This window comes from Schistocerca serialis, chromosome 2 (genome assembly GCF_023864345.2).
Source record: "Schistocerca serialis cubense isolate TAMUIC-IGC-003099 chromosome 2, iqSchSeri2.2, whole genome shotgun sequence".
In the NCBI taxonomy this organism is placed as follows: Eukaryota; Metazoa; Arthropoda; class Insecta; order Orthoptera; family Acrididae; genus Schistocerca; species Schistocerca serialis.
In genome coordinates, this window is record NC_064639.1 from 302266829 (window position 1) to 302279720 (window position 12892).

The 12892-nt window shown below is 42.4% G+C and overlaps 1 protein-coding gene across 1 annotated transcript in view; it reads right to left on the reverse strand.

The window, feature by feature from the left end:
- Window positions 1-12892, reverse strand: part of LOC126455529 (dehydrogenase/reductase SDR family member 11-like) — a 46212-nt gene that overhangs the window by 20297 nt on the left and 13023 nt on the right. The window contains exon 3 of the mRNA XM_050091280.1: window positions 4131-4260. Coding sequence (XP_049947237.1) covers window positions 4131-4260 — 130 coding nt within the window. The remainder of the gene's footprint in view (window positions 1-4130; window positions 4261-12892) is intronic.

Here is a 12892-nt window from a genome sequence, read left to right on the forward strand (position 1 = left end):
GACTATTTGTATTATTGAAATTAAAATATTATCGAAAATCTTGGAATTCTTGCGACCGGTACCTAGCCGACATCAGTGTCGATAACAGGCAGAAATGGTCGAGATCCTGAATTCACGGAATTGATGGACTGTCCATATCATTAAGTTTGTGCGGAACCCTCAGTATGCGAAACCTTATCGCACTTGGCCAGTTGTTTAACCGCGAGGTGACACATTTGGAAACGCCTATTACTGTGTCTACAGTAGCGAAACTTTGGCCGGCCTGAAGCCCTTCAACTGTTCGTTCACGATCATAAGCACTCAGATGATGTCATTCAGATGTATTGCCGTACCACGGAATGTCGCACTAATCGTTCCCACAAAAACCTTCGCCACACACCGTACTGCATGAACTGTCGAATACATTCAGAGCGTTCGTACACAGCCTTCGCTGGAATTAACACGTCCACATTTCCTTTTGCTATCATTGGTCGGTTGTTCCGTAGCAGCTATCAGTTGTTCCCTAGCAACTGTCAAACAGCATATTTTTATTTCCTGGAAACTAAGAAATAATCCAGAAAAAGACAACAGATCTACTCGACTTGAAATATTATTCTAGCGATCAGCACACAAAGTGGTGATAACTAACTTTCCTAATGTAATCGTCCTCATTCTCGAGGATATTGTGGAATCCGCTATATCGCCGCCATTCAGTGACATAATGAGACCCTTAAGAAGCTTGGAGGCACCATCAGGATGAAAGGGCGCATGCACTGATGCAGATTCGTCTTTATACTACACGAATGCACATGACTGCGGCAGAACAATCTGGCGTAAAGGAAACGTACTACTTTGCAACCCCCTCCCACCCCACCCCCCCACCCCCACCTCACTCACTGTACAGCCCACATCTTGCGCCTCCGACATCTACACATTTAACACAGGGCGATACGACATTGGGCATTAATCGTTCCACAAGGAAGATTCGAGGAGAGCAACTCTGAACAGTGGAAACTGCATTCCCACTACATGTGTCATTTGGAAAAATGGTTCAAATGGCTCTGAGCACTATGGGACTTAACATCTGAGGTCATCAGTCCCCTAGAACTTAGAACTATTTAAACCCAACTAACCTAAGGACATCACACACATCCATGCCCGAGGCAGGACTCGAACCTGCGACCGTAGCGGTCGCGCGGTTCCAGACTGACGCGCCTAGAACCGCTCAGCCACACCGGCCGGCGTCAATTTGACAGACTACGCTTCTACAGTATATACAAGGCAATGTCTCGACTCACTGACTCAGTGACTGATCATCGTCCAGCCCAAACCACTAAGGATAGAAACTAGAAATTTGCAGACGGTGTTAAACTTGTACTTAAGGCGTCGTTTAAGAAGGGATTTTTCGAAATCTTACCCCTAAGGGGGAGAAACAGACGATGAAAGATTTTATTGAAAACATGGTGCTATTAAGGAAAGCTTGAAGTTAGACTTACTAAAATTGCTATTTGGTTTCTCGGGCAGAAAAAAGAAATACGTGCTTAAACATTTTTGGATAGTTAGCCCCAATTTTTTGAAAATAAATCATTATTAAAGAACTACTGAAGTATTTTTAAAGCTACTTCTACGAAAATTGTTGTTTGACCTCTCGGTTACAAATAAAAACATATGTGTTTCAATGTTTTTAGAAATTCAGTCCCTAAGAGGGTGAAACAGGGGGTGGAATGTCTTATGAAAATAATCCAACATGAAAGTATTTTTTAGCTAAACCTATGAAAAATTGTATTTGGGTTCTGCGTTACAAATAAAAAATATATGTGTCACCGCTTTTGCAAATATGACCCCTTAGTGTGTGACAGGAGATGAAAATGTTTAAGAAACTATTTCGTCACATTAAAAATTTTTTAAAGCTGATTCTATGAAAACTCGTATTTCTCTTATCGGTTAGATATAAAGAAATATGTGTTAGAGGATGAATGTTTCTATTGAAATATGAACGCAATAACGTAAAAATCATGATCAACAAAAACCTAGAGCTTAAAGCTGCCAGAATCGTTTTTTGGCCGAAAGTACTTTCGGACAAGACCATAGTTCTATGGCCTTAATTAGTGTGAAAAGTGTCGAACGTTTTGCAGTCTGTCAGCAAAATAAAACCGCGATAAAAGAACACAAAAACCATATGTGCAGACCATACAGTATACGCGAGCGAAACAGCGGGCGATAAGCTGGTTATTGACAAAATAGTTACGAACACTTCCTCATTATTCTCTCTGCAGCTCTCGTACGTTCCCGGCCTTTACTAGATCGTTCCCATACGAACTCAGCATTGTCGAGAAATGTCATAAAACACTGTTCAGGGGAAAATTTTTAGCAACCATGGTTTAATTTTGCAAGTCACATTACCTGTAAGTTTTGTTGAAGATGCCGATGCATTATGTTTAAACTGCGTTATTAATTTCATCAATTAATAGTTTTAGAGGGTTAATCGTTGACTGTAACATTCTATACCCATGGATCAAAAGTTAATGTTCGGAATCAGACTCTTGCTAGTAGACATTTTGAGACGTTTTTTTTATTAGTGTTAGCATCATTCAGCAGGCGTTCAAGAGAATTACGGAATAAAATTCCTGATGTCAGGTATCTTTCCTGGTTCCAAAATAATGGAGACCACATGTTGTCACTAGAGTTTCCACTACAGAATGGAAAATTCCCACGACCACTGAGACAGCTCAGACACTAATCAACAGCAATATTCAAAAAGATTTAAAAGTTAGTATTGATTAGATCGACTAACACTATTTGAAACTAATTAGCGGGCTTCTGCATACGTTTTTCCACGTAATGTATTTATAACTATGTCTTCCACTGTACTGTGCATCCTTGGTGTGTGACGTGCAGCATTAAAACGACATATCTACTACCGTTAACCTCGGAAAAAATATACAAAAATAATTACTCTTCAGTCAAAGATATTCCTACGATTGCTTTGGAGATGACAAGGCGTCAAGCCATAAAACCCATAGAATCAGGATGAGCTGTGCAGTCTGTTTGTAAAATTAATGCAGTTCACGTGAGTATTCACAAGAAGGTAAAAATTTCCGCTGCTGTAGTTTTTAGCTCTGGCAGAGAAGACCAAATAACAGCGTTTAATAACATTTTACAGAAAAAAAAACAAGGTAACGCATAGGTGTCAAAATATCTTTATTTCAAGGATAGAAAAGGAAAAACATCGTTTTTTGCAAATGGCTACGTTTTGAAAACCAAGAAGCATGTTCCCATGTTTTGTTTCTGTTTTTGCACTCAACTGTATATATATTTGTTAGATTTACATGTTGTGCATTTCAAGCACTTGACAAGGATGAAATTCTCGGCCTAAATCCACAACAGTTTGGGTGTCTCGATGGGTGTGGTTAAGGAGTCTTCGGACTCACTGTTGACACGTTAATAAATTTTTTTCATGCTCATTATTAAGAGACGACATATTTTGAAGTTTTAGAACAGTTCTTGCATCTGAGTAAGAAGCCTGAAATTCTAACCACTTGGGAGTGAAATCGAAAGCAATTAAATTTGGCATCAATAAATAGAGCTAAGTCGAAAACAGAAATTTTTTCTTGTATGAAATATCATACTATATAATTGACAACCATACACTATGTCCGAATGTATAATGCCACGCAATCGAAAGTCATCTGAGAACAAAGAGTGTGGCAACGTTCATAATCGTTACCAAGACTGCGAACTCATTACGTCAGTAAACATTTGATTTGTGACTACCAAGAATTTTGGGAAACGTAAAGAAGAGAAATAGTATATTTCTAAATGTCAAGAAGGACGTAAAGCACTTATGGAGTGACAGATGTATCACTATTAGAGTTAACTCCACTACAGTCATTAGTGCAGTATCTTCTTACGGAACTATTTGTACGCGTGTGTGTGTGTGTGTGTGTGTGTGTGTGTGTGTGTGTGTGTGGTGTGTGTATGTGTGGCCGCCTATAGGAGCCTCATTATCTAAGCGCCATCCCATATATACTGATATATATATATATATATATATATATATATATATATATATGTGTGTGTGTGTGTGTGTGTGTGTGTGTGTGTGTGTGTGTGTGTGTTACGAGCGTCGCCACGTAATCGCTGGCTCCTACCTGCTGATGTGGATGATGAAGCCGTCGTCGACGCCCCTCCTCATCATGTCCTGGACCGCCTCCCTGCTGCAGATGGCCAGGCCAAGCTCGTTCACCTCCATCATCTGCCTCCAGTGTTCTGTTTTACCGGCTGAACAAGTCAACAAAGTTGAGCATCAGTCAATTTTCTAAATATAGTCAGATAACTTAAAGCGCAATTTTGACGCAGCAGTTTCAGAGAAAGAGACAGGTAATAAAAATTTATTTCACCTTTCACAGATGATAATATGGGAATTTATGGTTAAAAAGAAACCTATCAAGAAAATAAGTTAAAAGGAGACCTGCTACGTGTTGTGCTCGCGTTGAAGTTACATTGATCAATACTCGTTACCTGAAAGGCTGTTTAGAACAGAGATATGGAATTTATACCTTACATTAACTGTAGTTTCACTTTGTAGCTTTGAACAACAAAGACGTTTTCGTTAATACGAATGCTCCCACAGTTTTTACTCGATATCTGTACTGCTGATAGACTTTTCGACAACGTAAATGTAATAAAATTAACCTTTAACTCACTACGTGACTTTTCTTAACGTATGTCACAGGGTGGTGGCTCTGAGGTCCCTACGTTTAAATCGAGATCAAAGAAGTAGTTCTTCTGAAATTGTCCATTTAAGTCAAATAACATCTATTTTTACAATTATTTAAGTGTTGTTTAAATACTCATTCTAATTTAATAACACTAAAAAGCTCCTGCAGTATTTTAAATTTTGTCACACAAAACCACTTAGCTTTTTGCATTTTTTTAAACTAGTACACATAAACGAACAGTTAGAGAAGTGACTTTTACATTCTAAAAAATTATATGTCTTCGTACAGAGCAAATTTTCACATAAAACTAAATTCCAGAGTTTAAACTTTCACATGAAAATTACGCTCTATAGATACAAAAAGAAAGTCTACAGAATTGTCATTCACTACTGGGATCTACGTTTTTGGAAAGGTCAACATCACATTTGTCCTGAAGTTTTTCCTTTGAATGGTTCTCCGCTAGTAGAACTATGATCAGTGCCTTTTGAAAAATGGTCGTCTCTTTCGCCTATTTCTTCATCTACGCCCCTGACATCTTCCTCCATCCACCGAAAAATAAATTCATAACATTTAGGATCGTTAAAATTTACGCATTCCTGCGAACACATTTTGTACTATGTTGAAGAAAACAGGGAGGAAGTTCACGAGTCGCGCTCTAGGAGACGTCGACACGTCTCAGCAACGCGTGTCAACAACAAATACGGGTATCGATAACGCAACCAACGGAGAAACTTTGTAGGGTTAGCGATTTCAAGAGGGTAGGGAGGGTGTATAAGCATTCTGACAGAAATGACCGTAGAGAAAGAGTTAAAAAATCTCACGCGATCTGAGTGACCTCGCCTTGTGAGTTAGGGGTTAAACCAAATAAATTTATATTCGCAATTGCTGGTCCATGGCTTTTTGAATGTTTTAAAACCAACAGGTTGAAAAACTCAGAAAGACACATTTTAAAATTGCATACGAGATTTTTATCTTTATTGTTACACAGTGTGAAACAGAAGCAACAGTGACCATATTGCGAGTCATCGTTAACTCCCCTCTTATCGAGTGACTACCTTCTCTTCATTACACTAGACATTTTCTTCTTTTTTTTCCTTTTTTAAAAAATGAAGCCGCAGCTTCCTTTACACCTCGTGTATCCGTCTCATGAAGTTCTTTCGCCGTACAGTTCCCCAAACTCACTTCTAGTTCCACAAGTATTCTCAGTTCATCACTGCTTCTACTATTAAATGTAGCTACAACATCATTGATCCCTAATTTAGCTGTGCTCATCACAACAAATGAAAATATAACATGTAGCTGTCAAGGAACTCCTTTCCATGCTGATACATCTTCAGGGTTCCTGCACAATCACAACTCGCGGCAAAATTCCGAAACCCTCTATTATCCTCTGATACATTTCACTTTCTGTACTCATTTCTCAAAAACTCTTTCAGAAAACTCTAGATAGTGTTCTTACAGCACTTGTCTTTCCACAGTTATGATTCACATTTCTTGTGTTACATTCAAGAACGTGTTTCTCAATATCAAATATTCATTTTTTGGTAAAACCTGTTGTTACCTTTATTTGCATGCTTCTTCAATAATCAAATAATCCTGCGGCTAGCAGTATTCGTTCACCGGAAATCTTCTTACTGCACAATGTAAAATGCAAATATTCCAAGCCGGCGCCTCCCTCTATTATTCTGCACCCCCCCCCCCCCCCCACCATACCTTCCCCAAGTGACATGTGCTACCAACTTCGAGGAAGGCTGCACTAGACGATTGAAAAACAGTTGACTGGCTAGATGCGTCCCGATTTCAGACGGTAACAGCTAATGGTAAAGTATGACTGTGGCCCAAACCCCAAGACGCCATGGACCCAAGTTGCCAACAAGGCACTGTGCAAAATGGTTCAAATGGCTCTGAGCACTATGGGACTTAACTTCTGAGGTCATCAGTCACCTAGAATTTAGAACTACTTAAACCTAACTAACCTAAGGACATCACACACATCCATGCCAAACGGTAGCGCCTAGAACCGCTCGGCCACCCCGGCCGGCGGCACTGTGCAAGTTGGTGGTACCTAGAGTCTGTTTCTCAGTCCCATGAACCAAGTAAGGCTGTTCCTCCACCGTTAAAATGCTGTCTTATCTGTCGAGAACTGACCAGTAGGTCCTATCAGTAGGAAAGATGAGAAACCGTCGACGATCGCCCTCAGGATTAGCTACTTACCAAGCATTAAATTACAATTAATGACACTAAGGCGCTTGACAATATGACCGCCACTTCCTTGGCATGCTGACTAAAATAACAGATTGTTAACCACAACCGTTGTCGTTGTACACTCGATTTCAGCCAGGCTCCCGAAGTCAGTTGAAAGGTAGTGGGCCCAAGTGCGCTAGAAGTTGAATTCGAGTGCATTTACAGTGGAAGTAGTTAACCGGATTTGAAATAAAGCAATACTAGATTCGCCATTCCAATGGATGAGTGGAAGAATCGCAGTGGTAACAAGGGAGCCCACGGTAGTGATTCACTGAGTGTTCTTCTCCTCCGAATATACGCATTTCTAATAAGTAAAAGATTCGAGTTAAATCAAAGTAGATTCTTCTTGCGTGTCTTCCTCTGTTGTTATCAGCTCAAATGTATGTGACATCTTATAGGAATTAACTGCTAAGGGCATCAATCCCTAAGCTTACACACTACTTAACCTAAATTATTCTAAAGACGAACACACACACCCATGCCCGAGGATAATCCCGCGTGGCGTTCTTATCAGCAACGTGAGTTCTAAACGCAAAACCAGAGTGCGTAAACAGCAGTTATCTGACATTAGGCTTTGCCAGCATTCTTTTGAATAACGAGGGAGGCCACGATGAGTTCTTGATTTCAGCCAACGATGGCTTCACGAGTACAAAATAGGGAGACCCCTGAGACCATGTGAATAAATTCACTGAATTTTTTTAGCACCGAGAGCAAAAACTAAAAGGAAACGCCTGGTTCCTCAAGAAACAGGTATCTGTTCCTAAGCAGGCCCTACCAACATTCAAGATGTAGCATACTTAATTGAAAAATTCAAATCACGACGCATTATGGCGGAGGAATTAATTCTTCCCGCAGCCGTCAAAATACATGGAGAGAGGTTTGGTGAGAGACTGAAGTCGGTACCACTCTCAGATGATACCGTGGTCGCCTCCTACATGAAAAATTAATTGCTACCGAGTCTTCATGATAGCCCGAAGTTCATCCTGCAAGCAGATGACAGTACTAATACCGAAAATCTTCCCTAGCTTCCCAAAGGTGTGGACTTGGTCCTCTGGTCCAACTGTAACGATTATTAATTGGAAATTGTTATGTTCGGATTCTTGCAGACCATATGCACCCATTCACGGACTTCATTTTCCCAAACAGTAATGGGCTATCATGTCGCTGGACCGCAGCTGTTTGCGACTGGTTTCAAGAACATTTTGGACATTTCGAGCGAATAATCTGACCACCCAGATCGCCTGACATGAATCCCATCGAGTATTTATGGGACATAATCGACAGGACAGTTCTACACAAAATCCTGCATCGGAAACACTTCCGCAATTATGGATGGGTATAGAGGGGGCATGACTCAATATTTCTGCAGGGGACTTCCAACTTGTGAGTCCATGTCACGTCGAGTTGCCGCACTACGCTGAGCAAAATGTGGTCCGACATGATATTGGAAAGTACCCCATGACTTTTATCACTTCAGTGTTTGGCAAGAACTGGGAAGGACGATGGTTCCTAGAAACCTAATCAAACTTATAAAAGCATGTATGCAAGTAAGAACAAGTACGATGAAAGTGAATGGAAAGATGTCAGAGACACTCAAGGTGAGAACTGGAATGCGACAGGGAGATTGTCTTCCCCTCCCTCCCCCCCCCCCCCCTTACCGCCGCACTGGGCGGAAGGGTCAACACCCTGGCCTATGAAGATGATCTAGTTATAATTGCACAGAATTAACACGATCTGGTCCAGGTGACAAGTGTGTTATTGGCAGCGGCAATGGGACTAGGTTTTAAGATGAATATGGATAAGACCATATACCTCGCAGTGAACAGTGAGAACGATGACAGACCTTTAGATGTGGAAGTAATGTCTCTGAAGAGAACTGAAATATCTTGGGGCACTACTCAGGAAAATGAATAAGACAGACCAGGAAATAAAGACAAGAATTCAAACAGGAAGCAGGTCAAGGTTTGCACTTGGGAGCCAAGGCTTCTGTCAACGTCCACGAAGATTCGGATCCACAGAACAGTAATACAACCGGTCTTCTTATACGGAACAGGGAACTGGACTCTGGCATAAAAGATAGAGATAAAACTTCTGATGTTTAAAAACACTATTCTGAGACAGATTTTTGTACCAGTGAAAGATGGAGACGACAGGAGGATAAGGATAAATCGCGAATTGCAGGGGCTGCACAAATCGTGGGACATTGTGGCTGTGATTACAGAGTGGTGACTGAAGTGTTACCGGCACGTAATGCCTTAAGAAGGACAGATCACAAGGCAGGCGGTGGAAGAGGACAGCAGACCGAGGGAAAGACCGCGGCTGAGGTGGACTGAAGGAATGAGAGGGGACGTAAGTATGATGGGTCTAGCTGGAGAACAATACATGGAATGGGGAAGATGGAGGTGCCTGACAGACGAGGCCAAAGACCGACTGCGGCATGTGTGGCCAACCTAGTAAGTAAGGTGAAACAAATGAATTGCTCGTAAGTTTATTTTCTGCTCAGTGTCTCGCCTTAAAAGAGTCTATAAGGACGCTTGGTGGTATTAATAACATAGAAAACGGATGCCAAATAGCATCTCTTAATACACTAGAGAAGCAGAAAAGGGAAACACTCCAGTAAAGCAATACCAAAGAAGACTTCTTTCTCAAAAAAATGGTTCAGATGGCTCTGAGCACTATGGGACTTAACTGCTAAGGTCATCAGTCCCCAAGAACTTAGAACTACTTAAACCTAACTAACCTAAGGATGTCACACACATCCATGCCCGAGGCAGGATTCGAACCTGCGATCGTAGCGGTCGTGCAGTTCCAGACTGTAGCGCCTAGAACCGATCGGCCAGCCCGGCCGGCCTACTGGCTCACATGTTATACACAGATGAATCAAAATGTTATGACGATCGACTTAATATCATGTCGGCCCACGTCTTGCACACAATATCGCAGCTATTCCACATATAATGCATTCTGCAAGTCCTCGATACGTATCTGGAAGAACGTAGCACCAGATACCTACACACAGGTCGCACAGATCGCTTAAATTAAAGGCCATTGGTTTCTTGGCCGGCAGCTTGCACCCCAGAGTGCCCTAAAGTGGGCTTAGATCAGCATAATTTGGTGGCCAAGACATCAACGTGAGTTGATTCGTATGCTCCTCGAACCACTGTAGCATCAAACTTCCTGGCAGATTAAAACTGTGTGCTGGACCGAGACTCGAATTCGGGACCTTTTCCTTTCGCGGACAAGTCCTCTACCATCTGAGGTACCCAAGCACGGCTCACGACCCGTCCTCACAGCTTTAATTCTACTAGTACCTCGTCTTCTACCTTCCAGATTTCACAGAAGCTCTTCCGCAAACCTTGCAGAACTAGCACTCAAGGAAGAAAGGATATTGAAGAGACATGGCTTAGCCACAGCCTGGGGAACGTTTCCAGAACGAGATTTTCACTCTGCAGTGGAGTGTGCGCTGATGTGAAACTTCCTAGTAGAAGTTCTGCAAGGTTCGCAGAATAGCTTCTGTGGAGTTTGGACGGTAGGGGACGAGGTACTGGCAGAGTTGAAGCTGTGAGGACGGATCGTGAGTCGTGCTTGGATAGCTCAGATGGTAGAGCACTTGCCCGTGAAAGGCAAAGGTCCCGAATTCGAGTCTCGGTCCGGCACACAGTTTTAATCTGCCAGGAAGTTTCATATCAGCGCACATTCTGCTGCAGAATGAAAATCTTATTGTGGCACTGTAGCATGATTCTGGTCTTAGGATGTGGACTGCTATCCTGCTGGAAGATGGGATCGTCGTAAGAGAAGACATCAAGCATGGACGGATGCATATGACACACAGTACTGCTCACCTTGTCGAGCTGACATTGAGTCTTAGATTACCTTCACAGGTCCCATAAACGCCCAACTGAATGTTCAAAAAATGGTTCAAATGGCTCTGAGCACAATGGGACTTAACATCTTAGGTCATCAGTCCCCTAGAACTTAGAACTACTTAAACCTAACTAACCTAAGGACATTACACACATCCACGCCCGAGGCAGGATTCGAACCGGCGACCGTAGCGGTCACGCGGTTCCAGACTGTAGCGCCTAGAACCGCTCGGCCACCCTGGCCGGCCCAATTGAAGGTCATACATTGCTCTCCCAAATGGCCTGTGCCCATGGTGCGATGAGATACTTGTTTTGAGTAGATGTACACCCAGACGACGACGCATCTGGAGACGATCATCGATCTGGTGTAACAAGAAATGTGCATCTTCTGGCCAAACGACACGTTTCCAAAGATCCACGGTCCAGTCTCGTGGCCCCATGCCATCTGTGATCCTAAATGACAGTGTCTTTAAGTAAATGGGAACATACGTGGGGCGTCTGCCGTTGCTTGTTCCAGACCAGCACTGTACTTTGTTGTCAGATGGTCTGCAGATCGCCGCCTCCGACGTGTACGTTCTGTGATGAAGCCTCGTCTCCAGGTCGTGGTTTCGCCGTCCTACAGCCGCCTTTCACAGGTGCTCACACGACAGCAGCACACCAGCCGACTAGTCCCGCCGTTTTCGAGAAGCTCGTTCCCAGCTGGGTGCCTCGCCTTAGCAACCTACCCCACCTCACAGTCGATTATGCCTGTGTGTTTCTACATTTGCGGCCTTTCTCGCCACTAGAACGATTCTGCAATCGTCGCTACTCCGCTTATATACTTTCTTTCATCCCCGCATCGTCACGGGGCTGCGTTCAATCTCGCTGTGGCCAAAGGTCATAATATTTTGTCTCATCAGTGTGTTTCTTTATGGTATGATGAAAAAGCACTAGTGATTGAAGGAAAAATGTATTTGCATGGGGAATAAAAATAGCTCAATAAAATTAATAAAAGAGAATTTACAGTGGATATTTTTCGCGTAAAGTAGAAATAAATTGTTACAGATGGAGTTAATGCAGAGTTAATTATGGGGTAAGATTACTTCATATTTTTGAGCTGTGCTGGACGCACCGAATATGCTCAAAACTGGAAGAAAGCAGAAGTAATATTCATTTATAAGAAAACTACATGGTACAATGCTAATTGATTCACCCCAAATATTGTACACCACGGCTGTAGACAAGAGACTCTATTGATGAGTAATCGTTATTGAAGAATAAATGGCTTTAGCAAAGGATATTTAACAGCTTACGACACTGTAAACAAGGTAAACACTTAACGTATACACACGGTCCCGTCACATTAATGTGATTACCTTATATGTTCGATGTCAACGTGGAGTAACCGCTCACAGACGACCTGTAGCACCACTGGCAGTAGAGCCTATACAGGGTGTTACAAAAAGGTACGGCCAAACTTTCAGGAAACATTCCTCACACACAAATAAAGAAAAGATGTTATGTGGACATGTGTCCGGAAACGCATAATATCCATGTTACAGCTCATTTTAGTTTCTTCCACCTACGCTCAATGGAGCACGTTATCATGATTTCATACGGGATACTCTACCTTTGCTGCTAGAGCATGTGCCTTTACAAGTACGACACAACATGTGGTTCTTGCACGATGGAGCTCCTGCACATTTCAGTCGAAGTGTTCGTACGCTTCTCAACAACAGATTCGGTGACTGATGGATTGGTAGAGGCGGACGAATTCTGTGGCCTCCACGCTCTCCTGACCTCAACCCTCTTGACTTTCATTTATGGGGGCATTTGAAAGCTCTTGTCTACGCAATCCCGGTACCAAATGTAGAGACTATTCGTGCTCGTATTGTGGACGGCTGTGATACAATACGCCATTCTCCAGGGCTGCATCAGCGCATCACGGATTCCATGCGACGGAGGGTGGATGCATGTATCCTCGCTAACGGAGGACATTTTGAACATTTCCTGTAACAAAGTGTTTGAAGTCACGCTAGTACGTTCTGTTGCTGTGTGTTTCCATTCCATGATTAATGTGATTTGAAGAGAAGTAATAAAATGAGC